The sequence below is a fragment of the Egretta garzetta genome, unplaced genomic scaffold (genome assembly GCF_000687185.1).
Source record: "Egretta garzetta isolate BGI_Z169 unplaced genomic scaffold, ASM68718v1 scaffold114, whole genome shotgun sequence".
NCBI lineage: Eukaryota > Metazoa > Chordata > Aves > Pelecaniformes > Ardeidae > Egretta > Egretta garzetta.
In genome coordinates this window covers 2431514-2459141 of record NW_009259317.1, presented here as the reverse complement: position 1 = coordinate 2459141, position 27628 = coordinate 2431514, and the positions used below count along the sequence as shown (strand labels likewise).

The window sequence follows — 27628 nt, the reverse complement described above, 5'->3', positions numbered from 1 at the left end:
CCCTGCTGTTAATAGCATGTAACGCCACAGCCTGGGACCCGTCCTTTGGTTTTCCACTCACATGTGTCTCCGTGTCCAAACACAGTCAATCGTAAGCAAGGAATAAACTGTAAAGCGGAAAGGTTAAGGACAGGGAAAGGTATTGAAACTCCTCTCAACAAGTACAAGGGCAATTACCTGAGCACCAGGGAGAGATTAAGAGGGGGCAGATGTTCAGAGAGGATGATGCCTCACCATCCCAGCAGCGGCACAGGACTCCCCTCTCCCCGCTGCTCCCCGGCACGGGTTGCTGCCCTGCAGCCGCAGGTCGAGACCCAGGCCAGCGTTTCATCCGCTCTAGTTCACATTCCCGTCAGTTAACCTTAACTACTTCAATTTTTACTAATAAACCAGGTGGTGAATTCCAACAGGCTGGGACATAGGCAGGCTCCTGCCAAAAGCTGCCCATGGCCGGGGCACCGTGGCCCGGCAGGTACAGGGGTGCTGGCCCAGGGACTGCAGCCCATTCTCCTGTGCACCCAAGTCATGAGCAGCAACATGGGATATCCAAGGACATCAAACTGCTGCAGATAACAGGTGAGCAACTCCCCGAGATGGGGAGATCATTGGAAAAGTAAGTGTCTTTTGGGGAAGGAGAAAGAGCACTAAGATTCTCTCTTGGGAGACTTTGATTTCCTACTAAATTACTCCTCTGTGAACTTGTGCCTGGCTTTCCCGCTGCACATCAGTTCAGGTATTAAAAAGCCTCCCCAGAGTGCTGGGAGATGCAATTCCCTCTTCAAAACCTAGATCTAAAGCAGCTGTTCGATGTGGGGAGTTTTTGTATACCTAGGTTCAGAAGCCGCTTCACATTTTTTGACCTCTCTGTTAGAAAGACAAAACGCCTGGGCTAATACCTCAGCCTGGGGATTTTTCCCTCTTTGAAGAAACACAGAGAGAAGGCAAAGGCATAAAAATGAGAAGATGGTTCAAACCGGAATTTTGAACAGGTGTTTAGACAGAACAAATACTGATCCCTCGGTTCATCGCTTTCTGAGCTGGGGAAGGACATGAAAGCAAGCAGCAGTACATTAATGCTGTTCGAAGGTTTTAAAAGGAATGAAAACATCCCACCCCAACACGCCTAGCTTATCCACTCTGTCCTCCTCACCTCAATTAATATTAACGGAGTGTAACTGAATATACTTTGAAAAATGAAACCGCTCAGTATGGTAGAAATCAACTCCCCCGTTATTACTAGCGCAGCTTCAAGGCCCAAACATGACTGCAGAATTTGCTGCAAAGGGCTTATGACCAAAAGTACTGGCAGAGAAAAGACATTTTAGAAAATGCAGCCATGAGGAAAATGTAACTTTTTAATTTCCCCGCAGGTGTATGATGGGTGGATTTATTGACCTTTGGGCTATGAGGCAAGACTTATCTGTTGGCTTAAATCTCTGCAACGGGGAAAAGAGGAAAAATGAAGGGCTTGATAGAGGAAGCTTTATAGTATGAAATTTGGAAGGCTTGATCCTACGGTCCTACTTCTGTGGTGGGTTTATAGGACACAAAGAGCACATGAAAAACCTCACTTCGGCATTATTTCTCAATACTCAATACAATTCTTGTGCACTCTTTTTTTATTTTTTTGTTTCTACTTCCTTCTGTTAAAGGACCAAAACCCCAGAACAGATGTGGAAAGCATAGAGAGAGGTGGAAAGTGAGTCAGGCAACCAGCCGAGACAGGTATTTAAAAAAATGGTAATACTGCTTCTTAACCACACCTTCCACTTTTTACCGATCATCACCTTGTCCCTGGTGCCTCCAGCGTCCTGTTCCCAGCGCACGGGTCAGCTGGGCTCTCCCCAAGAGCACACATGGCAGGCTTGGGCTCGCTGTGGGAGTTTCTGTGTGCAGCACAACATACACGAAAACACATTAAACTTGGCGTGTGGGTGAGCAAGGCTGGCTCAAAGAAAAGGAATGAAACAAAGAAAAAAAAGAAGGAAAATGAGTGAAAATAAGAGCATGAGGCAAAGAGAGCAAATCATCTTCCAACAATTTATCAGACCATTGAAGGAGCGTGTTATTTTTTCATTTAAAATGCAGTATTTAAGAATAACAAGACAGAAACTCATTATATTAACTGAGGCAACTAATGGAAAACAAATGCATGGCCCCAATGAGCCAGATATGGAGAAAATGCCAATGAAGAGATTTTGGCAAGGCAAAGGCGGCTTCAGAGCAGAGCGTATACAAGCAGCACTTCCTCTCCTCCTCCCATTCTGGGATGCAGCCGCGAGGGTCGCCACACACACAGTGCAACTCACAGCATTGCTGTCTTGATGCTTCATTTAAAACAAGAAGAAAAGAATGTGAAATAAGAGCTGCAAACTTAGCTTCCCAGAATTTATTTCCTCGGGAATGTGCATAACCTTTATTTTTCTAGCTTAATGTCCATCATGCAAAGTAGATGGTTAAGTTGTGGAGCACGCTAGGTTTGGCGTAAAGATCTCACATTTTTAATGACAAGGGAGATTGGGCTGGGCTTTTTGAGTGGAAGCTGTGCTATTAGAGAGCCTTGGCCAGTTGTGCCTTGGGGTTTCACTGGAGCCAGAAGTCAAAGGCTCCAGGATTTCAGTCCTGGAGCCCAGGAGAGATGTTGCTCCAGAAGAAACGGTGCAAGTCCAACATGGTGCCCATCAGCAGCACTTTGGGAATTTCGTGGCCACAGACTGTCACTCCCAGCTGCCTGGTGGAGCTCTGCAAGGAACCTACCTCCCCAGCCAAGTTTGGCAGCACAGGCTAAAGCGGTGGCCTGGCTGGATTTAGCACGTGTTTCGTTTGGCCTACTGCCCCTTTCCCAGAGGGGAGAGGGAATGGATCATCAGGAAGCAAAGAGCCCAAACAGCTTGGGCACTTTTCCAAATGTTGACACCCCACTGCCAAAGCTGCTGTCACTGCCACTTGTCCCTAGGAAAGGGAGTCAGGAGGTGGGACACGCATGGAGCAGCACAGCTGGGATCTACATCTGTACCTGTCAGGAAACCTCCAAACTGGGACATGGCCCCCAGGGCTGATAGGGTTAGACCACCCTGAGACCCACGGGAAACATTTTTGGTTTTTAACAGAAAAAATATTGCAACACTAGCATCTTGGACCAGTGGCCTAGATGCCAAGCCATCCTAGCAGCCACCAGAGATAACACCATTTGTAAGGAACAAGCTGTGCAAGTAACTATAGTCATAGAGTCCTATAGTCATAGCTATAGGAGCAGGGATCCCACGGTGCTATGCTTCGTTACTGCTCAGGCTGTGTTTGCTAGGGGCAGTGATTGCTGGAGGGAGGCAGTAAGCGAAGACAGCTACGTTTTATATTCAGCTGTAGAGTTTCTTTTCCCTAAACTACATTGATCTCACCAAACAAAATTTAGAAATCCAATGGAGTGAATCAGTCATGCTTCCTAGTCCCATTTCAAAGGCAAAAATATATGTATGAAACTCTTTGGGGGAAAGCACGTGAAAATGCAACTCCACGCTCTGTGCTCATTGTGGCAAATGATAGATCACAAACATTATTTTTATCATTGTGATGCTTCCAGACAGGAGAAACAACAAAGTTGTCAGCAAAGCACTGTTAGAGTTCATTTTTCTACAAACTCCGCAGTGAATGTTAGAAGATACAACCCTACAAACACAGCTCCAGCATTTCCAGCAGGTGACCCCTTCCTTGCCTCTAAGCACCAAGGGGAAAAAAAACAAAGCAAAAACCGAAAACCATTCCTTCTTTCCCTGTAATACACTCACCTCCCTGATGGTGTCTGGTGCACAGGAGGGAAACAACAGATGATTCTTCTATTCTGCTCATGAACAAAGAGGAGACAAACAGGCTTTGGGTACGACTTGGGGAAGGGGCAGAGCTCTGGGCTGGGAGGAGAGGGCTGGGGCTGGGTTTCTGCCCACCACCTCCCTCCCCTCTGGAAGAGGCAGGCTGAGGATGAGGGAGGACATGGTGTGCCCGGGAAGGAGGAAAGCAGAATTTCACTTTGCTGTCCTAATCAGCCTCGGCACAGGAGGAAATTACAGCAGCCTAAGGCAATCTAAAAGCACTGAAAATGAATTTTAAAAAGCGGAGACATCAAATGCATTTTTGCAAGAGGCTTAACTGACTGTATCTACTTTATATCCGCTTATCAACAAAAAGTGAGGCTAATACTTTTTAATCTTTCCTAGGTAATGTCTCAGGGAACATTACTTTTATCTTCTCTTGCTTAATACTAATATTTTCCCTCTTCTCTTGAGAGAGAGAAGTGACTTGACATGAACTGCATATGAGAACATGCAGGAAAACCTTTCAACAAAAAACATGGGAGAGAAGATGAAAGAGGATGAGGTTTCCTGTTCTTGGCAAAGCCTATTCTCCATACGGGAACATTTCTAAATTCCACCACATATTACTTCGGCCCTGTCTACACCAGAGGACCGCACCACGTTAAAAAAAAAAAGAGTGTGAATCAACATGTATTAAAACCAGGACAGTGTGAAAACACAGCATTGGCCTGAGGAATGAATGACAACAGCTGTGTTATTTTAAAGTGTGCTGGCTCCTGGTGGTTGATTGTAAGGCGTGCCCCACAGACAGTCACCAGTTTTGTTTTTCACATCCAACATGCCTCTCTCCATACAGATATCAGTTATCATCAGAGTTGTTTCAGATGTTGCCATTACTGAAACCTGGTGGGAAGAATCCCATGACTGGAGTGTGGCTATTGATGGCTACAGGCTGTTCAGAAGGGACAGGCAAGGAAGGAGGGGTGGAGGCATTGCCCTCTACATCAAGAAATCAATAGAACATGTGAAGAGCTGTCTCTGAAGAATAGCCATGAGCAGGTTGAAAGCTTATGGGGAAAAGCAGAGACCAAGGCAAAAAACGGAACCTTGTGGTTGGTGTCTGGTCAAGGGGAGCCTACTGACAAAGCCGCCTTACTCCAGCTACAGGAGGCATCGCATTCACAGGCTCTTGTCCTGCTGCCGGGACTTCAAGCACCCCAACATCTGCTGGAAAAGTAGCACAGCAAGCTGTAGGCAATCCAGGAGACTCCTGGAAGGCATTGAGGATGAGTTCTTAAGCCAGGTAATAGACAGCCCTACCTGAGCGGATGCGGTAATGGTCACCAATGCAAGTTAGCTAATTGGTGACATCAGGATTGGAGGCAGCCTGGGCTGCAGTGATCATGCACTGGTGGAGTTCGCAGTCCTGAGGGATATGGGTCAGGTGAGGAGTAAAGTCAGGACCCTGAATTTTAGGAAAACAAACTTCCAGCTCTTCAAGAAGTTAGTCAGGACCCCCTGGGAAACTGCCCTCAGGGAGAAGGGAGCAGAACAGAGCCGGCAGATCTTTAAGGATGCTTTCCATAGAGCGCAAGAGCTGGGGTTGTTCAGCCTGGAGAAGAGAAGGCTGCAGGAAGACCTTACTGCAGCCTTTCAGTACTTAAAGGAAGCTTATAAGAAAGATGGGGACAAACTTTTTGCAGGGCCTGTTGCGATAGGAGAAGGGGTAATGGTTTTAATATTAAGAGGGTAGATTTAGACTGGATATAAGGAAGAAATTTTTTACAATGAGGGTGGTGAGACACTGGTATAGGTTGTCCAGAGAGGTGGTAGATACCCCATCCCTGGAATCATTCAAGGTCGGGTTGGACAGGGCTCTGAGAAAGCTGACCCAGTTGAAGATGCCTCTGCTCCTTGCAGGGGGGTGTGACGAGATGACCTCTAAAGGTTCCTTCCAACCCAAACTATGCTATGATTCTATGGTATAAACAGGGTGTAAGGCAAACATTTCAGAACAGCACATGGGCATTTGTGCTCTGGCCATTCATTTTCTAAACACACGGACCCCCTACCTTCTTTTTTTTTTTTTTTTGAAGAGAACAGAAACATTCAGGGGGGTTTTGTTTGTTTGTTTTTTTGTTTTGTTTTTTTTTAAGACATGGATGGAGATGCAATATTCTGAGGAGCAGAAAGTTTTCCCGTTCCCTAATTGTGACCATTATTGATAATGGCTGTATTACTTGCAATACTAGATTTTTACCACACTATTAATAGCAACCATTTATGGGGTTTAAGAAATTAAGCACTTAAAGAGCACTCTGTGAAACAGAGGAAAGCTAGACACTGCCCCATCGCAAGGAGGACAGCCTTTCACTAGCAGAGATTCTGGCAATCCTCCACCACATCTTTCCCCACTCAGCTTCATCAATACAAAGCATTTGCCAGGACAGTCTCAACAGGGTCAGTCTGAACTTAGCCTAGAGTAAGCTGAGGCTAATAGACTGTTACTGAGCACAATGCTGAGCAGAACAGAAGGTTAGAGAGAAAAGGCCCACAGACATGATTTACATGAACATCTTCCTGACTTTGGTTTGGGTTTCCTCGGTGTGTGTCTCAGTCTTAGGCTTTATCACTTGCCTTTATTCTGCCAAGAATGTGAAAATTGTTGTCAGATTTTAGTAAAACCAGTGTGGGGCACTGCTAGCAACCACCGGAGCATTTTATACACTGTGTGCTGTATCACTAGAAGGATCGCTCAAGAATAATCAAGTGGGGTGAAAAACTGGGAGGATGGAGGGAGAAGAGTCATCTGTAAACATCAGGTTGCATATCAGGAGAAAAAAAAAAAAAAAAAAAAAAGATTTTAACCAGTCAGTATTTTCGCTGTCTCCAAGAACAACTTCCCACCACAAAATGCTCCCACCGCATAGTTCAGTCACTGCGTTCAACGCAGCGAGGCAGAGCCATGTGGGGACCTGGAGGAGCAATCCACAGCACTGCACACTGCGCCTGGACAACGTGAAGCTCTGCAGAACAGCTGAGGATCTCACAGGCTCCACGGGGATGCTGTTGATGGAAGAAGGCCAGGACAAGTTTGGGAAAAAGGAAGAAAAGAAAGGACTTACCAGGTCGTAATTAATCAGGCTGGAGATACAGGCTAGAGATAGTTTCCAATTTCTTAGCAGTGTTTTCCCCATTAAAGGCTACAGTTGCCTAAAAAAAAAAAAAAAAAAAAAAAAAGAAGAAATGGAACCTTTGAGAGAATGCAACAATAAAAAAAATGTACTGCCACAGACCACAGGGCTAAGTTACTGGAAAGCATGTGGACCTTTTCAAACTTTCACACACTGAAGAAACACACCGTGCCATTTTAAGCACAGCCATCCTATTTTAATGGCCAGGGAAAAACTGCATCGTTGACCTGACAACTTGCACGCACCAACACCACTAAAACTGGAGAAACAACATGAGCAGTTTTCTTTGCCCTTACGTAATTAAAGGACATTTACAACCTCACCTACAAATTAAAAAATTAAATGGCTTTGCTGACAAAGAGAAATACACTGCATTTCACTACACTCGTTTTGATTAGCAGCATTTTTATTTATAATTTCATTCATGGCGAGTTTGAGTCACTAGTTGCTTTCGAATTTCCCATTAAACATTGATTTAGAGCAACATGGAAGAATAAAACTCCTTCACTGGGACTTTCAGTTCCAAAATAGAACAAAGTCATTAACAGAATTGATCAATTCCGGTAGGTTTGCTTTGCCAAGCTTTCTTTGAAAGCAGCATGTTCATTACCATGTTGCATGGGAAGAAAAGAAATTGAATGAGCAGGCAAGAACTAATATACTTACAGGACATGAAATTTGACTCATCTGGCAGAAAAAGCCGTGTTCAAATTTTTGTATGGAATTTTTTTATTCATACTTTATATTGCTGCTTTATTGAGAGCAGATCTCTAGTTGTCAATGCAGGAAGCTTGCTTGTCAAGGGGATTTACTTGGAAATAGTTAAGTCACGTTACGATTTGTAACGTCTTTTCAGAGTTAAAAGCAGCGCTGTTGGACGCAGCACAAAAGTTTTTCTGACTGCACAAGCTACGTCCTTATTTATCACATGAGAGTCTCCCAACAGCGATGCATCCTGCCAGCATGACACTCCACGGCTGTGAACTCATGCCTCATCCTACAGCTCACCCTTTGCCTGTCAGAAAGAAGCAGACTTAGTGCTGTAAGGTAATCCTTACCTTCAGTCAGCTGTAAAAATCAGCCTCACTGTCTTTTTAAGCTATTCACAACACAAACTTTGGCTTCACTCTTCACACTTTACTCCTCAGCCTTGTTTAGAATTGTACTTGCGAGTGCTTCCTCTGTAAAAATCCCACTGCAGCAGCAAACCCCTCCAGACTCCTCACGCTGCGCTGCTCTGCAGTTCTCCACAGGCCACAGAATTTTGTGAAGTGTCTTGGGTTATGCTTCACAGTGTGAGGGTACCGGAACGTGCAGATGCATACAATACCAGCGCTTCCCAGAAATGCATCTGTACGTTGCTGTCAAAAGAATTTGTGTCAGGGCGCCCACGTTTTCATTTTCACCATTGACTGCACCCACACGAGCGCACTGCTCCGTCCCATTCCTTCAGTTAGACCCGTGCAGCATTCCTCTAACCCAGAAACATCTCTCTCCTCCGGCCTGCCAGGTAAACACAGCATGTTTGCAAATATTTCCCTTCAGATGTCACAGCTCTGGTCTTTTCCAGTCTGTTTTTCCACTGTCCTTTTCACCTCCTGGAGAGATTTCAGTTCATTACAGCTCCTCCTTATCTGGTCTCTAGGAAGCCTTTCTCTTCTCTAGGTGTCGCTCTTGGGATTTGTAATTCATACTGATGCTGCACTGACTCTCCCTTGCTCTAGAAGGCTTAACCCTTCAGCCCTCCTCTTAGCAATCCATCAGCCGGGAAAAAGAAAAAAGAAAAAAGAAAAAAGAAAAAAGAAAAAAGAAAAAAGAAAAAAGAAAAAAGAAAAAAGAAAAAAGAAAAAAGAAAAAAGAAAAAAGAAAAAAGAAAAAAGAAAAAAGAAAAAAGAAAAAAGAAAAAAGAAAAAAGAAAAAAGAAAAAAGAAAAAAGAAAAAAGAAAAAAGAAAAAAGAAAAAAGAAAAAAGAAAAAAGAAAAAAGAAAAAAGAAAAAAGCAGCCGGGAAAAAAAGAAAAAAAAAAAAAGAAAAAAGAAAAAAGAAAAAAAAAAGACATTTGCAGCACCCAAAAGCCTGAGTTGTTACTGCAGCAGGAAGAGTAAAGGTGAGGCATCTTGCAAGGACACGTGCTCTCCCTGAAAATAAAGCAGAGAGGTTGCAAAAAAAATGTTGGCAGAAACAAGCACTTCATACACATTACCTACGCTTCCCAAACACAAGTGTACAGCGTGGGGTTTTTTTGAGGGAAGAAAAACCCCAGTGCAATACAGTTTTCACAAGCCTGTGGGATTTCTTATTTTCAACTGTACTTTTCTTGTCCATTATTTCAATCTTCCTTACCTGGAGACAAGCATTTAAGCTTAATAATTGTTTGTACTGTTGAGGTCTGGTTTGCAGGCAAGCACCCCAGTTAATCCATGCTTTAGATACACATTTGGGGCTCATGTACCCACAGAACTAAATTTGTAAGTCTTCAAAATGTAAAGGCCAGAAAACCAGTTCCTAGCTGGTGCCGTTAAAGAAGTGTCGGAGTCTCCTGCAGTGACAAGCTCTACCTAAATGACCACCAGTGAATCCTGCAGTTCCCTGCCTGCCAAGTTTTCGAACTACAGACAAAACCCAAGTCAAAGAGCTTCTCTCTCTTCACGCAGGCTTCAAGCTCATTTCAGCCAAAGACTTGTTTGCTTTCAAAGGAGCGAAGTGACTCACCAGCTGTGTGTCCTGCTTATGGAACAGCTTCCGCAGAAAGTCACATTTATGCTAGTTTCAAGTCCTGCTAATCTGGAGTGAAGTTTTACAGAATAAAATTGCAGGTTGGCTTTTTCAGCTGATCGGGCTTACTGGCATTCATTAATTTCTAAATTCTCACCATTTTCTTAGGTGTGTGAATAAAAATTTAGAAGCCTCATCTGAAAAAGAATGATGAGTTTTGTGCACAAAAAAAATGCACCCTGTGTGGCTACTTACATATGTGATGTGCCAGGCTGATACCAGTTTTCCAACTCACTTGAGAAAAAAAAAACAAACCCACAAAACATCCCACTGAGTGAAATCTTGACTTCAAAAAAATCAGTGATAAAACTCCCACTGATTTCACTGCAATCAAATTTTCAGTTATATGCCACGGACAGAAACATCCCTTTAATTTGCTCCCAGTGAAACATACCAAAATTAGTTTAACTCTCTTGTCCCACTGATGCAGCTCCCATCCAGAACCTGTCCCAGACCTCATACTTAACTCCAGAGATGTTTCAATGTTTTTTAAAAAACACGTTAGCGGAAAATTCATTGACAATTCTGCATTTGTTTTGCTAATCCCTTCACACAGATAGGCAAGTTCTTCATAAAACAGCCATCAGTGCTTTCTCGCTTCATTACAGCTGATCTGCAAAAATATTTGTTACCGTACTATGGGAAACAGTCGTCAATTTTAATCCTAAATTACTTTACCTTTCAATACATATTGAGGGGTTTTTTTTGTTCTTACTACAAAACCCAAAATGGAAAAAAAGACACGAAACCATATTGTATTGAAGGTTTTATTGATGGGTAAATTGCTGTCACTTAAATCAGGCATAGCACTTATCTAACAGGACTAAAAAGAAACTGGCTATTAAAGATTTACTTCTGTAAGCCTTTAAGTTGCCAGAGACATACTGTTTGGCACAGCTGTCATGCTGCCAGCAAATGACAGCATTCTAGCTGCACAGATTACATCGTATGCTTTCGTATACAGCAAAGAGTGATCTTAAAATTTATCACTTTTACCAGTTACACTTTTTTGAATTATGTTACAATCAAAAAACATTTTCTTACTTCTCTGCAATTATGTACAATATAAAACAAAACCCAAGATTTGTGGTAGAAATGTGTATGATTTGATCATATACAGGAGACAACATCAAATTTTATAAAGTGACTAATTATTTTCTGAGATTAGACTCCAGTTCAACATTACTTTAACCGACATTGCCGTGTGACACTTTCCAGAAGTTCGGAAAATACATCCAGTGGGCCAGATCCTCCTCTTTGGCTTTATCTTATGACTTGGGTGGACAACTTGCATGTCACCATGTCCTAGACAATCAGATGTATGTGTATCACAACTTACTATCTAGGCTTACTTTGCACTACAGAAGCACTTAAACGAAATCTGATAACCTTGGTGTGTCAGAAATAATACTTATAGTTAGGTTAACGGTTGGACTTGATGACCTTAAAGGTCTTTTCCAACCTAAACGATTCTATGGTTCTATGTGTGACGATACTCACATTACTGTCAAGTGGAAGACAAAACTGCCGGGAAGGAAATGAACATGCAAATAAAATGTTAAAGAACACAGTTAAAAAAAAACCCAACAAACTACACTTAGAACTGGAGCAGCATTTTATAGAGCCAAAAAGGAGAAGTATTATTCCAAATAACAGCAAGTAGCCTTTAATTTGCAAACCAAATCTTCACCCAGGGCACAAAAAGAATGCCCCGGTAACTACTGCCCCATGCTAGCAGATTGCTGCAGAAGTCCAGGGAAGCAAAGAAGGTTCTGTAGGAGACTTTCTAATCTCTGTTCAAAGCAATGAAGAGTGGAATAAATGCAGTTTTTACAGGAAAGTGCCAGCACAGAGAAGAAATACAAGAACTGTGAGCCAAACCCTCCAATTTCCCTTCCTGGTTCCAAATTATCAAAAGAATAGACACTTCTAAAAACCAAAAAAACAACCCAAGAAAACAAGTCACAACAAAAAGCCACCTCATTATTCCTCTCCACTCTTGTTTTCTACAGAGGACTTCACTGTGAGCAAGAAAATTCTGTGTAACAGCAATGCTTCATAGGTTTCTGGAATGAAGCGTCAGCAGCAGTATAAAATATGCATAAGCCACAATCTGTATATTTCCCCATTAAGTTAGTTAACATGAAAACAGCTGTAATAAAGATATAGAAAAATTCAAATTATTATCCAAATAAAAGATGTTTAATCCAACTTGTAAATATCAAATGCTCCCTTCCCTTTCCTGTGAAGATGCTTCAGACAATAGCTGTGAACCAAAATTCAGTTATTTACGCAGCACAGACTGCCTTAAAACGACACCGTCAAACATTCACATTATAAATACAAGACCTCCTGTGCATCAGAAAAGACAAAAATTCTCTTAATGTAAACAACACTTAATTTTACTAACTTTTTATAAGTTACATTGCAAGTAACTCATTTCTCTAATGTAAATCCCAGATTTGAATGAAGTCAGACTGGCAGAGAATAAAAATAGTTATTGTGAACTGCTTACTATCAATACTGTGGCCACAGAACAATTCTCAGCATCTACCCAGCATGACGCTTGCAACTGCAGCTATTAACACTGCTAGCAAAGGTACCAACCACTGAATGGCTTGATGACTTTAACACTTTTCTCCTCCCCCCAGCCTCCATGAAGAGAAAGTGCTTTAGAGCTGCACGGACTTCACAGGTAAGCTGTGGCAAGGAGGCTTACATGTTTACTGCTCATTATGTGACCATTTGTAAACACAATGAAAGATTTGTCCCTTCAGGAGAAAAAAAATTATCTTTCAGTAATATTTTTTTATTGATTTTAAATTCCTTCGTAAGATTGTGGGGAGACAGCAACATGTAAAATTAAGGCTGGAATGACTTAGGAGCTTTTCCTCTTAGAGCTCAGTTTTAAAAGTTCACTGTCCTCTTATGTTATATATGCTTTGGATAACTGGAAAAAAAAACCCAGGTTATTTACAAAGAAAGTCAACTGGTCCTAACCCTGTAATGACTGCGAACAATATGATTCACAGTGGTCCTTGCTATAGAAGGTGCACTCTGAAATGGCATAGGTGAAGATGAGTAGTTCCATAGGGAAAGAAACACTCTGAAGATCCCTTTAATTCAGTAACAGCACTGGCAATGCTCAGAGGCTGTGTTTATAAAACAAACTACATTATTATTATTATATTGTCCTGCTTCTTTCTTGATTACTCTAGTACTCTGTAACTTAGTACATATACTGTTCCATTACAGTATATAGTTAGCATATGTAACAGTAAACAATATTGGTCTAAAACCTAAAAGTGTCACTCAAGGAATTTCCAGTAGATGGCTCCTATGCATAAATTCGCAATTAACTTTTGGAGTCCAGCAAAGGTCTTTCAGAAAACCTGGCTCATCAAAATATTTTTAAGACTTACACTCAATAGATTCATATAAAAAAGTAACCACCTGCACATCTATCCTTTTCGTGAACTATACATGCTCCACAAAGAAAGTTAACAGCTGCAACTGCTTTGCTGGGATCACACCAAAAAAAAGACAAAAGGAAGGAGAAATAAAATTTATTATAAAACGTTAAAATAGCAGTGACTTAGCTGACTTCCTGCTCTGCTGTTCTAAGCAGAACAAAATGTGACTGCTCTCAGAAAAGCCAAACCAAAATTACAGCATAAGTATGTTGCCGCACTAAAATCGCTTTCTCTTGATAATTTCTGGTTTCCAGCTGACAGGATGAGTTTCTTCAGTCTAAAGGGAAAAAAGAAAAAATACCATCAAGATTACTTTTTAACTTTACATTCACCTGTAATTAGGGTTTAGATTCATACTATATATACACTCTATTTCATATGTAACATTATAATTACCTAATATACTATGCAATTAATTTACCCAAATGACATTTTATATCATCCCACTGTCTGAAGTACATGACAAGACTTGTTCTGGGTTTTTTTTTTTTTCTGTTTGGTTTTTTTGTTGTTGTTTTTTGTTTGGGTTTTTTTTGCACAATAAGGACAAAAATCAGGTTGCCAATGGCATTTCAGAAACAACATTGCAGTGATCAAAGCGCAGGAACAGGAATTCCAGAGACAGTCTTTCCAGCAATATCTACATCAGTATTGGCAGATGCCACAGAGTCTACAGATTGCCCAGTTGCAGAATGCATACGACATTCCTTATTACCTAAGAGCTGCTCCAACTCTAATGCACAAATTCCAAGGTTTAATAAAAATCCGTATATTCTTTATCTTTGAAGGCATACTCTGATAAACTATACAATAATCTGTTGCCTTCTCCATTAGTAAATACATTCAGATTTGAAAATAACAGCTTGAAAATAAGCTAATTCGAATTCTAAAAACTGTCAAGGCAAATGACTAGTCTAGATCATACACAGAAGGACAATAAATCTCCAAAATGTAATCTTTTTGCTAATTCCCATGTTTTAGTCAATACAACCCCACACAGTCCCCTGCTGGCTTCAAAACACAAAGTATGTTTTGTATTATGATTTCTCCAGACTTTATCACAGACAACTTTTGTAGAAGAACTGACAGACCCAGCACTTATTTGTAGTGTAGCAGTAAATTAAGAAATTAGGCGTGCAGAAACTAGCTGCTATCCTCTTAACATTACTACATACACATTGCTTTCACACTTCAATAAAATGGATTACACAAGCCTGTGCACGTCACTTATCGATATGTGTAACATTTGATCGAAATTTTTTGATTTCATGAAAATATGTTAAAAAGACACTTTGACATACCGCAGTATCATCTTCTTTGTATACTTTTATGGTTTTATCAGCTTCAGCAGTTAGCAGTCTGCTTTCTGACTGGTCAAAAACACAAGCAAATATTCCTGATTCACTGTCCAAAGAGCCTGGCTGTACAGCTGCATGTACTCTCTGGAAATTGTATCCAGTTCTCCAGTCCCAAAGGTGCATAGTACCATTATCAGCTAAAACAAACAAACAAACATACTTAGTATTTTAACCAGTTAATTTCCATCGGTTTTCTAAAAACAGTATCATGAACAGCCAATACATGAGGAATAAATACATCAGCTATAACATCATGTAGAATAGCTCAGTACACCCTACAAGGTTTCCCATTTTCTAGGTTTACTTCTTAGTTAAGAAGGGCTGATATTGTTTAAGAAGGCCAATGGAAGCTTCCTCAGAATCTCATCCAGTTTTGTATCAGATAACCTGGAGAGATGATACACCACCTCACAAGGCAATTGCAGCAAGTTGCTTTGGAAGCACAGTAAGGACTGGCATTCTGAGTATCAAGCTCCCTGTTCAGTAGCCCCACTGAAGCTGAACAAAGAGGTACGGTAATGGGACACAGGCTTAATGTTTGCAGAGGTTCTACTTCAAATACAGTTTAAACCACAGCCAGTATTGCTGCTACTGGCATCAGCACAGGGTATTCACAGCAATCTGAACTCTGTATTCAGAAGGTATTTTTCAACTATAAAAAACAACCTGTTCCCAAAGCCTTATCTAGCCAAAACAGATCTATTAAAAAATTCTCCACAGCTACCAGCTAGACAAGAAATCCAGGTGTTTCAAGAAGGGCGTTTCTACACTAAAATATTCTAAGGTAACCTCAACTTATTTTAATTCAGCATCAACTTCTTTGAAGTTGCTGTAGACAGCAGGAAGATGTAAAGGGGGGGAAAAAAATCAATATTCAAATCTTAATTTTTAAAGAAGTCACAAATAATATTACTAAAACAATAGGGGGTTTTATGTGGAGAAGAAATAAGTTCTTCTAAAGCCTGAAGTACTACTAACACAAAGAAGTCCTACAAAGAGCTTCTAGAAGTGTCTTCAAAATAATACAAGAATGAAATACGAGCCCAGTCCAGCATTTTGTCAAGTTCTTGCTCTCACTATCAATGCTCCAGCTGTCAAACAGAGCTTTATCCAAATAGAAAATCAAGGGCCTCCGTTATACATACTTGAAAACATAATCAGGGTAAGCTGACGATATAATTGGCTATCTTCCAACTCTCGCTTAGCACATTTCCACCTTACTCCACATCCCCAGCCTACAGGACATACTGTATCACATAAGACCGAGACAACATGGTACCAAATGCATTTCAGTGTTCCAAAGTGTAACTTAACTGTTACTTTTTTTTGTTACACTCTGGTAACACAGAAATGTTTTTCATAACTATCTGCTTCTGCAAGCTCATGGAACCTGTCTTACCACATGTGATGCTGTCAATTGAGTCCCATCCTTGTTTACAACCACCCAGAAGATTAGATAAGCAAAACCAAAAGGAAAAACTCAGACTCTGCAAGTTATGTGGAGCAATACAGTCTAGACTCTTAATTCACTTTCCTCTAACTGCTAGAGCTCTACCAGGACAATCTCATGATTAAGCAACTGGTCTAGGACCTCGGAATTCGAGTTTAACCTCATGCTTTAACTGTGTTTTCCCATGCAATCTTGGACTGTTTCTCTAGAGCTCAGTTCTCAAGCTGTGAAATTAGCACTTCCTTTTTTCCACACTCTTTACTCATTTCCTGTTTATAACAGCATCTACATTAAAAACACACTTACCATTTCCCTACCATGTAGACACAATGCCTTAACAAACAGATCTGATTTCAGCTGGGATTTCTAGAAGCTACTTTCAAAAAAGCTTGTCACTAAAAGAGGTCTACATATGTACTTTGTCTTGTACAAACATAAAACTCTCAGAAACATCACAAATTATCATTTTAGTAACACATACTTGCACCAAAATATTTTTATTACAGTGTTACCTGCAATATGAGATAAAATGTTCTTACATGAAATTATTCACAATCGGATACAGTAAGCATTCAGGATTCTCCTCCTACCCCAAAACACAGATACACATAATACAAACTATCAGTTCCAAGACTTTGGGGGCTCACAGACCACTAACAATATTCTAATGTATCAGATGATTACTAAATTCTTAAAGCTTGTGAGTGAAAGAACTCAATTAATGCGTCACAACAGACACAAAATCCTTCCATAGGCACTGGAGTCAAGTGGTTAGTTTCTTAATTTCAGAATGCTCAAACATATAATATTGCTGAGTAAGCATGCTTTTGACTCACAGAGCCAAGTAAAATTTTGAGATTTAGCTGCCAATCTTTTAAATGATATAAATATAACATCAGAAAAAATGTACAGGAAACTTTGAGAAAACAGAACCAAAGCATTTTTACTGCATAAAGAAACAGGGAAGTGTTCATATTTAAACGGTACAGAAGCATCTTGCTAAAGCTTGCTATCTCCTCTATCCATTCTCACTGCATCAAGATGTTACCAACAGAGAGCAGCCAACAAAGAACCAGAACCAGACATCTCCCAGGCAGCTTCCAATTTCCACACTGCTCCTGAGGGGACACTAGTGATTCAGACTCAGGAGATCACAGAGGACGGACCCTGGAGCCTTGCAGCAGTAGCCAACTGAAGAAGCCACCTCTCCCCTCCAGCAGATTAAGAGTCCTTTCAAATACATTTTTGTGCATGCAGCTCAGTAATGTCCAAGAAAATAGAAGTGACTCTACTCACTATAAAATGAAGTTGTATGCTATAGCAGGCTTGTAGGCCCAGATAAAGGAGAGCTCAGCAAGCATCTTTGTCTAAGGACCTCCAGCCATATATACATGGGGGAGTGGAGCGGGGAAATATCAATGTGTATTTCTCATTTTTACCTCCAGAGACCAGAACGCCATCGGAATTTACAGCCAGCGTGTTGATAATAGCATTGTGACCAGAAAGGTTCTGAATGAAGTTTCCATCTGGGAATTTCCACTGTTTAATATTATCAGGAGAACCAGATGCAAATGTGTAACTGAAAGAAAATAAGCACAGTATCTTAAGGTTCAAAAAACCTGTAGGGTTAGCAAACATCCTTCACTGAAACTACTGTTAAATACTAGTTGGAAAGTTAACACTAAAACTGCTTTTCTGACATTTTTACTTCACATGAAAAGAAGCAATTTTATGAAGTCATGAATTATCTATCTCTACTGCTTCCTTTCCATAGAGTAGCTAAAATTTATAAATACTATGCTGTATAGAATGTTAATATGCAAACAAACATGAAAAATGCACATTAAGTTCTTGTCAGTTGTTATTCTGGCAAATTTTCAGGTATAAGGGCATAGTCAGCAAAGGTACCAGGTAAAAAACAAACAAACAAAAAAAAAACAAACAGAACAAAAAACCCAGTACTGGATAGTCCTCCAAAACTACACAACCAAGAATAAAGCACTGCAAAAAAGCAAACTATAGAAGATAATTTGTTTTACTGAGTTATCCTAAAATTATCAATTCCCTCATTTTAAATTGTGCAAGCAGTCACAAGGTTATTTGGGTAGCACATACAAAAGCCTGTAGGAGTATTTTCAGTTGCCACAACATCTAAGCAGTTTGCTGTCTATTTGAGAGATTCTTCAATAACAAAATAGATTATTAGGAAAAAATACTGGAATATTAAAAAATAGAAATACTGAAATATAAAAATACTAGGCTGATGTTTGCTACTGCTTCATAAAAGCATTTCAAGTTTTTTTCAAAGAGGTTGATCAATGAATCTGAAACTAGAGGGTTTTTTTTTTTTTGCAGAATGTAAGTAAAACTAGGGTTTTCTCTGTTACAGCAAACAGGCACAGCATGAGATTTTTATAATGTTTCAGACACACAGATTGGATCAGAATTGATTCATATCAAAGATTCTGAATTTCTGCACTGACAGAGTTTTGTTTTCAAATATTGAAGGTGCAGAAATACTGCAGTTCTACGTGAATTCCTTTTCTCCGTTATTTTAATGGGGATTTATGCGAACAGGCAACTGTTAATGCATTAAAATAGAGTATCTAAATTCAGAGCATTTCCAACACCCCCCACCTTTGAAGATTAAATACTCACAAGAAGTTTCTTTTTAAGGCCAGTTAGATTGAAATGTCTTGTGTAGTGAAGCACATGCTAAAAAAACCCTTTTGTCGTAATTGCTGTCTCCTTTAACATCATTCACAAAACTACTTCATTTTCTGCTAATAATCATTCAATTACATATTTATTATTAGCCTTACAAAGTCCAGTGTCAGGGAACGCATCAAAGACACGTACATAAATTCTGTGGGGTATAAGACATTCTCAGGATTGCTAATGTACACCAGTGCCAATACTTCAATAGCACAGCGTAGCAAAGGTATTTGAGAACTGATAGGGACATTTTCACAGCATTCTAAGCTCATTCGTTTTTCACATTAGAATGCCCTACCGTTCTAAATGATCACTCACATTGGCATTCTGTCACCACCCAACGTTATGAACTGTGAAAGCATAAAAGAATGAGGAAAACTTACTGTCTTGGATGTAGCACTACTGCTCTTACAGATTTCTTGTGATTTGTTAAAGTAACACGAGTTTTTCCTGCCACTAAATCCCAGAGCCGTATGGTAGTATCATGACTGCCTACAATGAAAATTAAAAAATAGCAGAAACCATGATATTAATTCTATCATCATTATTATTTTGATAAGGCAGCCAAAACTTTGTATATGCAAGAGAAAAATATTATGCTTGTTATGAAAATACGATACTAATGCTACCTCGATGAGAAACGTGCTAGGTTGTAATATTCTTTTTACATAGTTTGAAATTCAAGAAGTCTGTGGTTACATAGCAAAGCTAGATTTTGACATAATGGGAAAGATGAACTTTACATTTAACTATGGTACCGCACACTTCTTAAGTGAATTGGGAAGAACTGTGAAATGTCACAGGAAATGCAAGCCTCAATACATATTACAACAAAAAATGTAAATACCAGAAACAAAGAAAGTGCAGAAAACTGTTCAAACAATGCATTGCTATACTTGCTTAAACATATGATTAATAGTTCGAAATAACCATTGAATGGCCCATTCTCAACAGAAAACTAGTAAAGAGAAATCGAGTAAATTACAAAGATAACATTATGAACCTCACATAACTACTGAACAAATACATTCATGATTAGGTTTTTCCAATCATGTTACTTGTGAAACCATGCCCACTATACCTGTAATAATTTGCGGTTCTGCAGCTTGGCACTTCACTGTCGCTACGGCATTTGTGTGTCCTGATAGCGTGTGCACACTGGCTTTCGTCCTCACATCCCAAATCTATGAATTCACAGTAAGTCAGTCACAAAGATCAAGAACAGGTGCACATTCAATGTATTTTAGGCACTGTCACTGATTACATTAATTCCTTGCCATAGTTCTACAGACTAAACAAAGGTATTTAGGTTGTATTTTTCATCCAACAATTTACCACGCAACTGCCTCAGCTGCCAAGTTTCAAGGGGAGCAGGGAGCCTGCCACCGAATTTCTAGACATACAGATAACTTAATGTCACCATAAAACCATACGATCTTCTAAATACTAAGTCATCCTATACATGCACTGTGTAGTCTACCTACTAAATTAAGAAATAAAACACTCTCCTGAAGTGACACTGCATTTTTGTGTATTCAGGCTTCAATTTCATCAACAACGGAAGACAAAGCTGACATAAATCATCTTAGTATTTTCATCTTGATTCGTGTTAACTTTTGGCAAGCATTCACTTTTACAAATGGAAGATATTGAAACACCCTGACATATCAAGACGTTAAAACATAACAACACTATACTTACTCGCGCTGTTGAATCTCTGCTACACGTTACCAGAACATCTATTGTTGGATGCAAGTCTAAACCATAGACAGCACTTAGATGACCATGGTAATGTCTGATAACCTAGATGAAGAAATGTACACGCACTTTAATGGGATATTTGAAAGAATATTCTAAATGCTTTGACTTTTATATTTGCTACCACCAATTAATTGCAATTAAAGAAACCACAGCTTACCTTGTTGTATTCGAGATCCCAGCATTTCACTTGTTTGTCTTCTCCACAAGAAAAGAGGTATGGACTTCTTGCACTTACTATCACCCCTCGTACAGTACTGATGTGTCCCGTCAAAGACAGTTTCAATTTGCCACTAGCAAGGTCCCAAATCTGCATCAGAATAGGTATTTTGAGGTAGACAGGTAAAAGCTACACAGTGATGACAGTCTGGGTGAACAGCCCAGATGTAACCGATCCTGATGCATTTTAAGGTAAAAATTACAGTAACATCAACATTTGCTCTCCAGCTACTACCATGTAATAAATGAAAACTCAAGAAGTAATACTCCACAAATCCTTTATGACTAGGTAATAAAAGTTAAAAAAAAAAAGTTCTGCAGTTCATTATTCTGCAAGCAGTAACCAAGAAATTGTTTCCAAGGGCTAAAGACTTTTTAAAATAAGAACAAAAAACCCACCCCCAAACTTTGCCAGTGATTTCTTCCAACCTCTTACCTTTATAGTTCTGTCAGCAGAGCCAGTAACAAACCACTGATTTCCTGGTTCTACTGCAATACATCTCACCCATCCCAGGTGACCACTGATAACCTTTAGAAAAAACAAAACATTTTCTAAATCAGAAATAGTACACCTATATCTGTCAATATAGTTTTCATTCTCCAACACTGCCATTTGTTACTATTCACCAAGAAATGCATGCTCCCCAAAGAGGTCAAATGTGAAATTAGATCTGAAGAGAGCTTGATTTCTACTTTAGTTAAATGAAGACTACTAGAAATTCGCATCATACATTAGGCTTGGGGAACATGCAGTACAGAAAGACCCTGCAACTTTTTCAAATCCTTTGAGAGTCTGTAACTCTGTGGCTCAGCCCTTGAAGGTTTATTTTGGTGCAATCTTTTGCAAATAACCTTTGCCTTAATTTTTATATAGAGCTAGTTCTAATACTGCTTATTTAGAAAACCTAGTTGACAAGCTGGAGGGAAGGGATGCCTTCCAGAGGCACCTGGGCAAGCTCAAGGAGTGGGCCCATATGAACCTCATGAAGGTCAGCAAGGCCAAGTGCAAGGTCCTGCATCCTGGGCTGGGGCAATCCCAAGCACAAATACAGGCTGGGCGGAGAATGGATTGAGAGCAGCTCTAAGAAGGACTTGGGCACGTTGGTTGATGAAAAGCTCAACATGACCCAGCAATGCGCGCTTGCAGCCCAGAAGGCCAACCGTACCCTGGGCTGCATTAAAAGAAGTGTGGCCAGCAGGTCAAGGGAGGTGGTTCTTCCCCTCTATTCCACTCTGGTGAGACCCCACCTGGAGCACTGCATCCAGCTCTGGGGCTCTCAGCACAGGAAAGACCTGGATCTGTTGGAGTGGGTCCAGCAGGCAGCCACAAAAATGACCAGAGGGTTGGAGGACCTCTCTTATGAGGACAGGCTGAGAGAGTTGGGCTTCTTCAGCCTGGAGAAGAGAAGGCTGCAGGGAGACCTTACTGCAGCCTTTCAGTACTTAAAGGGGGCTTATAAGAAAGCTGGAGAGGGACTATTTACAAGGGCATGTAGTGATAGGATAAGGAGTAATGGCTTTAAATTGAAAGAGGTGAGCTTTAGATTCGATACAAGGAAGAAATTCTTCACTATGAGGGTGGTGATGCACTGAAGCAAGTTGCCCAGAGAGGTGGCAGATGCCCCATCCCTGGAAACATTCAAAGTCAGGCTGGACGGGGCTTTGAGCAACCTGATCTAGTGGCAGGGGTCCCTGCCCATGGCAGGGGGCTTGGACTAGATTACCTTTAAAGTTTCCTTCCAACCCAAACCATTCTATGAGTTGATGATATATTCCTTTGAGCTCAAGTGATTTTCAGAAAACTACTTTTAAAGATTAGCTTTAAGATTTATGACTAATACAGCATTCAGGACTCTTCTGAAGATCTAAATGCCTACATATGGTGATATATTTAGATGAATACTGCTAAAACAATACAGTTCTGATACCAGAGCATGAGATTTCTAAATATCAGGAAAGCCTGACATTCCTAAAATAATATTCACTCTTTCTCATAAATAGCTTAAATTTCATAGTAAGAATCAGTGCTTTAGAAAAAAAAAATATATACACTTTCAAACAAATGCACCTGAAAAGTTAAAGAGATCTGAACTAATACATATGCTTAGAGATTTTTCCCTTCAACTCAGCTACCCTGCCATGCTCACCACCAAAATGTTTAAAGATTAAATGAAATTTTGGGAAAACTGCTATTACGACTCCCTAAGAAAATTAAAAGGCAAATTAGACTAATTCAAGACCAAGACTAGAGGTCAAGCAATCTAAACGGCAGAGATAATTTGTGAGTAAAGTATTTAGCTTTTTTCCCCATTTTCATAGGAAGTAAAAGAAGTCTGGCTGACTCAGACACTGACTACCTTTAAGTGTTTTTGGAAACAATTCCATTATATTAACATTGCTAGAGTATTTCTTTAACATGTTATTAGTTTCAGACTTTGCACCTTGTCTTTGAGTTCTTCTACCAAAGAATCTGACTAGAAAAGAAAAAAGCAAACTCTTTAATGAATTTATCATATTACAGCTAAACTATGTAAACAAAAGGGTAAAGTTAATAAATAGTCCCAAAATAATTTGGTAGATAGAATAAAAATGTTTGTAATCCAATCTCTTTGTTATTTATGGAGAGAGCATGTGTATATAACTTAGCTGCAATCACTTTTCATTTTATTTCATTTTTGTGAAAAAATGATGCTTTGAGGTCTTTATGGAACATAAAATATTAGTTTACTTTCACATACATGTTCACATCACAGATTTGTAACTTACTCTGTACAGTTTCCAAGGTGGATGCCACTGAGGTTTGGGCATGGTCGGAGCCTTCTTTGCCATTAGCGCAGAATTTTTGTTTCCACCAGCTTCCACCATAGCCTGTAAGTTAAAAGGAAAGTTACTCTTACACTTTATAACTTACATCTTTGCCTAAAACCTAAAGCCTTCTCACTGACATTTCAACACTGATTAAATTTAGTCAGTCAGGAGATCTCTACACAACACACAAGTGAATCCAGAAGCTATTTGGTGAACACTACTACTTTTCATGTTAGATGTGCAACAAACTCACCACGGACATCCCAGGAGGCTGTGAACGCTCAGATATTCCAGCATGCCTGTAAATATCACCCACACCAGCAGCTGTCCGATTTGCATCCAGCCTAGGTTGAATGAAAATGGTTGATGGATTGGAACCAACTTTGTCTTTCACTAAGGAAGCAATAAGGTATCACAGGGCTGCATCCAGTCAAGTGCTCCACAACTCCAAGCATGGACACTCCACACCCTCTCTGGGCAAAACGTTCCAGTTTGCAACCACCTCAAGGTAAAAGACACCCACAAACAAAGCCCCACTTTTTCCTCTTGTACCTAAACAGAATTTCCAGTGTTCCAACTTCTACCCATTGCCTCTCATGACATCCACAAAAAAAATGTGTACGGAAAAATGATGCCTGACCATACTAAAAGTAGTTTTTTTAAACATTTTATAAATTAGAATATTCAAAATACTCAAAGTAGGTCTTATCCTGACTTCTTTGTTTTGCCTTGAAATTCCCATAGATTACAAAAGTGTTAACGAAGTAACACAGCAATACCTGGACTGAGAAGGAGGAAGTGCTACAGCTAAGGACTGTGCTGCAGACTCACTAGGCATCCTCTGGACCTTAGTATCTGCTGTTAGAGCCACACCTTGAAAAAAATAACACAGTAAAAGCAAAGACAACTCTTATTAAAAAGAAAATCCAGAGAAGTATATTAAACACACATATATACACATACACCTGCAAACAAAGGCTTGTCACACCCCTGTGATATTAAATCCCATCATTCAATGACATTTTTCACATGTGAGTCAAATCTACTGAAATTTTTATTTTGGCCCAAATCTTTTCCATTTTGATTCTACTACATATGTAGGCACATGATTGCTAGAGCAGAAAATGGTATGATTCTGTCACTGGAAACAAAAAAAAAGCCTAACTAGGAGCAGCATCCATCTTTTTATCCAGCTTCAACTACTGTGGAAATCCAAACACCACAGAAATAAATGTGATCTTGAGAAGTATTTGCTAACTTTGGTCCTTTAGTGCAGTTTATTATGCCATCCCTACTGGTGGCTGGCATCATGCAGTGGTGCCAGAACTACAACAGGTTTAGCCTTACTGAAGTGAGAATTTCAGACTACAACTTATAATTTATAACCTCATCCTAACAACAGCAGAACACTTTTTAAAAACATTTAAAAATCTCTTTGCAAAGTGTAGTATTGGTGCAGACTATTTCACACCCATTTCTCCATTTCTTTTCCTAACCAAAGGTCTGGCAGTTGACAACAAAGACAATATTTGGGCTAGATGCCCAGGTTAAAACAAGAAACAACAACAAAAGAAATCTAATTTTTAACCGTGACATATCTGATTCTACTAAAAGAACACCGAACTTGAGGAAACCTCTGGGAACAAGTCTTTGTCAACTGTGTGTGCTTTTTTTTAATGGTTGGGGGTCCACTGAACACTCACATTTGTTAACTTACAAATCAAGCCACAACACATTTCCCACCATACCTGCAATAAACTTAAGCACTAACAGTAAAAGATCAACAGCTAAAACTAAACTGCTACAAGGAGAGAGCAGTACTGATCAAGAACAGTGACAATTAGCAATGGCCAATGTAACAACATAGAAACATAACCCTTTTAAGCAGAGACAAAACCAAACGACACTAAAATTATTAGACCTCAACATCTCTTTCTCAGAGCCAGGTGGTGATACCCACACCTTTCTGCTCTGGTGATGACAAGCAGGATACTTTCCCTCTTTTTGTTCAACTTCCTTCTAGTGGAACCTGTCCCACTCTCCTTGTTCACAACAAAATTCCTAGAGCAGCTCATTCACAACAGTGGAGGCACGAGGGATCTGTGGGTCTCAGCAAGCTCTCCCAAGAGAAAGGGGTCCACAATACCAGAGGGGATTCCTAGAACATTTTTGTGATGATGTTACCATGGGAGGTGAAATAGAAATGAATGACTGCCTCACAGCAAGCTCACGTCCACTGAGGCTTAGTGAGAAGACACTGCATCTGTACCTAAATCCTCCTCCTACCCCCTATCCCAGAACATATCAGCCGCAGAACTCTCTGCATCATTGCTATGAAAGACTTCAAGGGCATTTTCCATTATCAGCTATGGATTCGCAGCAAGAGGAAGCCTGCTCCTGCTAGGATGGAGGACACCTAGCTCTTACAGAAAGGCAAACATCCACAGAATTTTACTTACCAGGACCCGGTGGGTATGGATGTGTACCAGTTATCAAATACTCAAGTTCTTGTCCTAAAGAGCAACAAAATGTTGTATTAATAATTACATTACACTGCACTGCAAATGATGCACTCAAACAGGAAATACATGAAAACAGAGCAGGTTGTACATAGAAGTGATTGCTGGTTTCTCCTGCTAATGTACTACACTTAGACATTTCTTATTTTCATTAATTTCATTTGTTCTGGTTACCTCAGTTTTCTAAAACTCAAGAGTAAAACAACATTTTTAAAATGGTGATGCCACTTGTTATCAAGAGGGGCTCCCTCTGAAGAGAAAAATCTTCATACTGCTGAAGATGCCTTTTGAAGTAGCTATCACAGAAAAGGATTCAAGTAGCAAATAGCATGGGTGTCTGAAACCTAAGCTAGTCAAGACGATTGTGTATCAGAAAAGAAGGTTCTTTTCTTAAAAAAAATTTTACCATCTCTCAACATCTTTTACTCTCAGAATACTTCTAAATAAAGTACCTTGAAAAAAAACCCCTTAACTAAAACATGGTAGCATTCAGCATTCTTTAGAAGAGAAGTTTCTGTATGGGATCTACCCAACACATACATGTTTTATATATAACCAAACATAGGCTGAAGAAAAATCCAGATTTGAAATAGTTTTCCTGTTTAATAGTTGCACAGCTAAAGGAAGTTAAAAAAGTTCTATGAAACAGAATTAAAAACACCCAAAAAACAACAAAGAGCATCTCCTTCCTTGACCACTATGAACTTGTAAAAAGGAGGAATACATTACTGATATTTCTCTTTCTAATACTTAAGTACAGCACACACTAATGTTACCATAAAAATTACTCATTTTACTAATGAGTTACTGTAAAAAATTCAGAGCCTCCTATTACTCCTTTGTTAGAACAAACTTCCTCCACGTTCTGAATCACTTACCCCCTGTGGACCCTAGCAAGAAAAATACCAAACCATGAAAAAATGGTATTTTGATTTCCATCTTCATCTCCAATGGATTAACACCAGACTGCATTCTTCAGATTTTACATCAGTGAGACTGACACAAAAGAAAGGACAAATATACCACTGAGAGCAAACTAACCTTGATTTCCAGAATACTGTTTGTGTCCATAAGGATCCCCGGTGTTTGTGCCTCCTTTCTCTCTCAAGTTTTCTTTAAGAGTAGGCATGTGCAACACTGAGCCGTACTCTGTACGCAGCTTGACTGCCATCTTCACTTTGTGACTGTTGGAAGAGTAGACCATAATACTGAATAACAATTCAGAAATTGGAGTTTAATAGGTTTTGACATATTTTAGGTAAGGTTTTATACACCTTATTTTACAATTCTAGTATTTTTTTCTTCCCTCAAGACTACACTGTTAATTTTACAGAAACATCTGAACTTCTGACTTCGATGCAGCTATCACTAACGTAATTTAAAACTTTGAGGCATGCCAGTATTTCACTGACTGCAGTACTTACCTTTCTTCATCTAATGGGATAGGCTTGGCATTATCAGCTACAAACATATCATGGGTCCTCTTCAAAGATCTGAACACAAGTGTGTGCACAGAATGCTTCTGGACTTCCTAAAATAAAGAAAAGAATA

General features: G+C 39.8%; 1 protein-coding gene across 1 annotated transcript; it reads right to left on the bottom strand.

Moving 5' to 3' along the window:
* Window positions 1–10540: 10540 nt before the first annotated feature.
* PLRG1 (pleiotropic regulator 1) lies at window positions 10541–27628 on the bottom strand. The gene is made up of 14 exons (XM_035892040.1): window positions 27502–27628; window positions 27119–27261; window positions 26018–26071; window positions 24338–24431; window positions 23812–23902; window positions 23517–23618; window positions 21187–21279; window positions 20692–20841; window positions 20475–20576; window positions 19855–19957; window positions 19157–19265; window positions 17498–17637; window positions 14552–14745; window positions 10541–13527 (listed from the first exon to the last, which is right to left on the bottom strand). The coding sequence occupies exons 1-14, from the start codon at window positions 27546–27548 to the stop codon at window positions 13468–13470; spliced, it is 1482 nt and encodes a 493-aa protein (XP_035747933.1). The 5' UTR covers window positions 27549–27628; the 3' UTR covers window positions 10541–13467.

Bases quoted from the DNA above. Each gene is read 5' to 3' on its own strand.
- PLRG1 (XM_035892040.1), bottom strand. From the start codon at position 27,548: ATGTTTGTAGCTGATAATGCCAAGCCTATCCCATTAGATGAAGAAAG. The intron at 27,262-27,501 runs GTAAGTACTGCA...CTCTTCCAACAG, and splicing joins ATCCCATTAGATGAAGAAAG to TCACAAAGTGAAGATGGCAG. The intron at 21,280-23,516 runs GTAAGTTACAAA...TTTTTTCTAAAG, and splicing joins CACCTTGGAAACTGTACAGA to GTTATCAGTGGTCACCTGGG.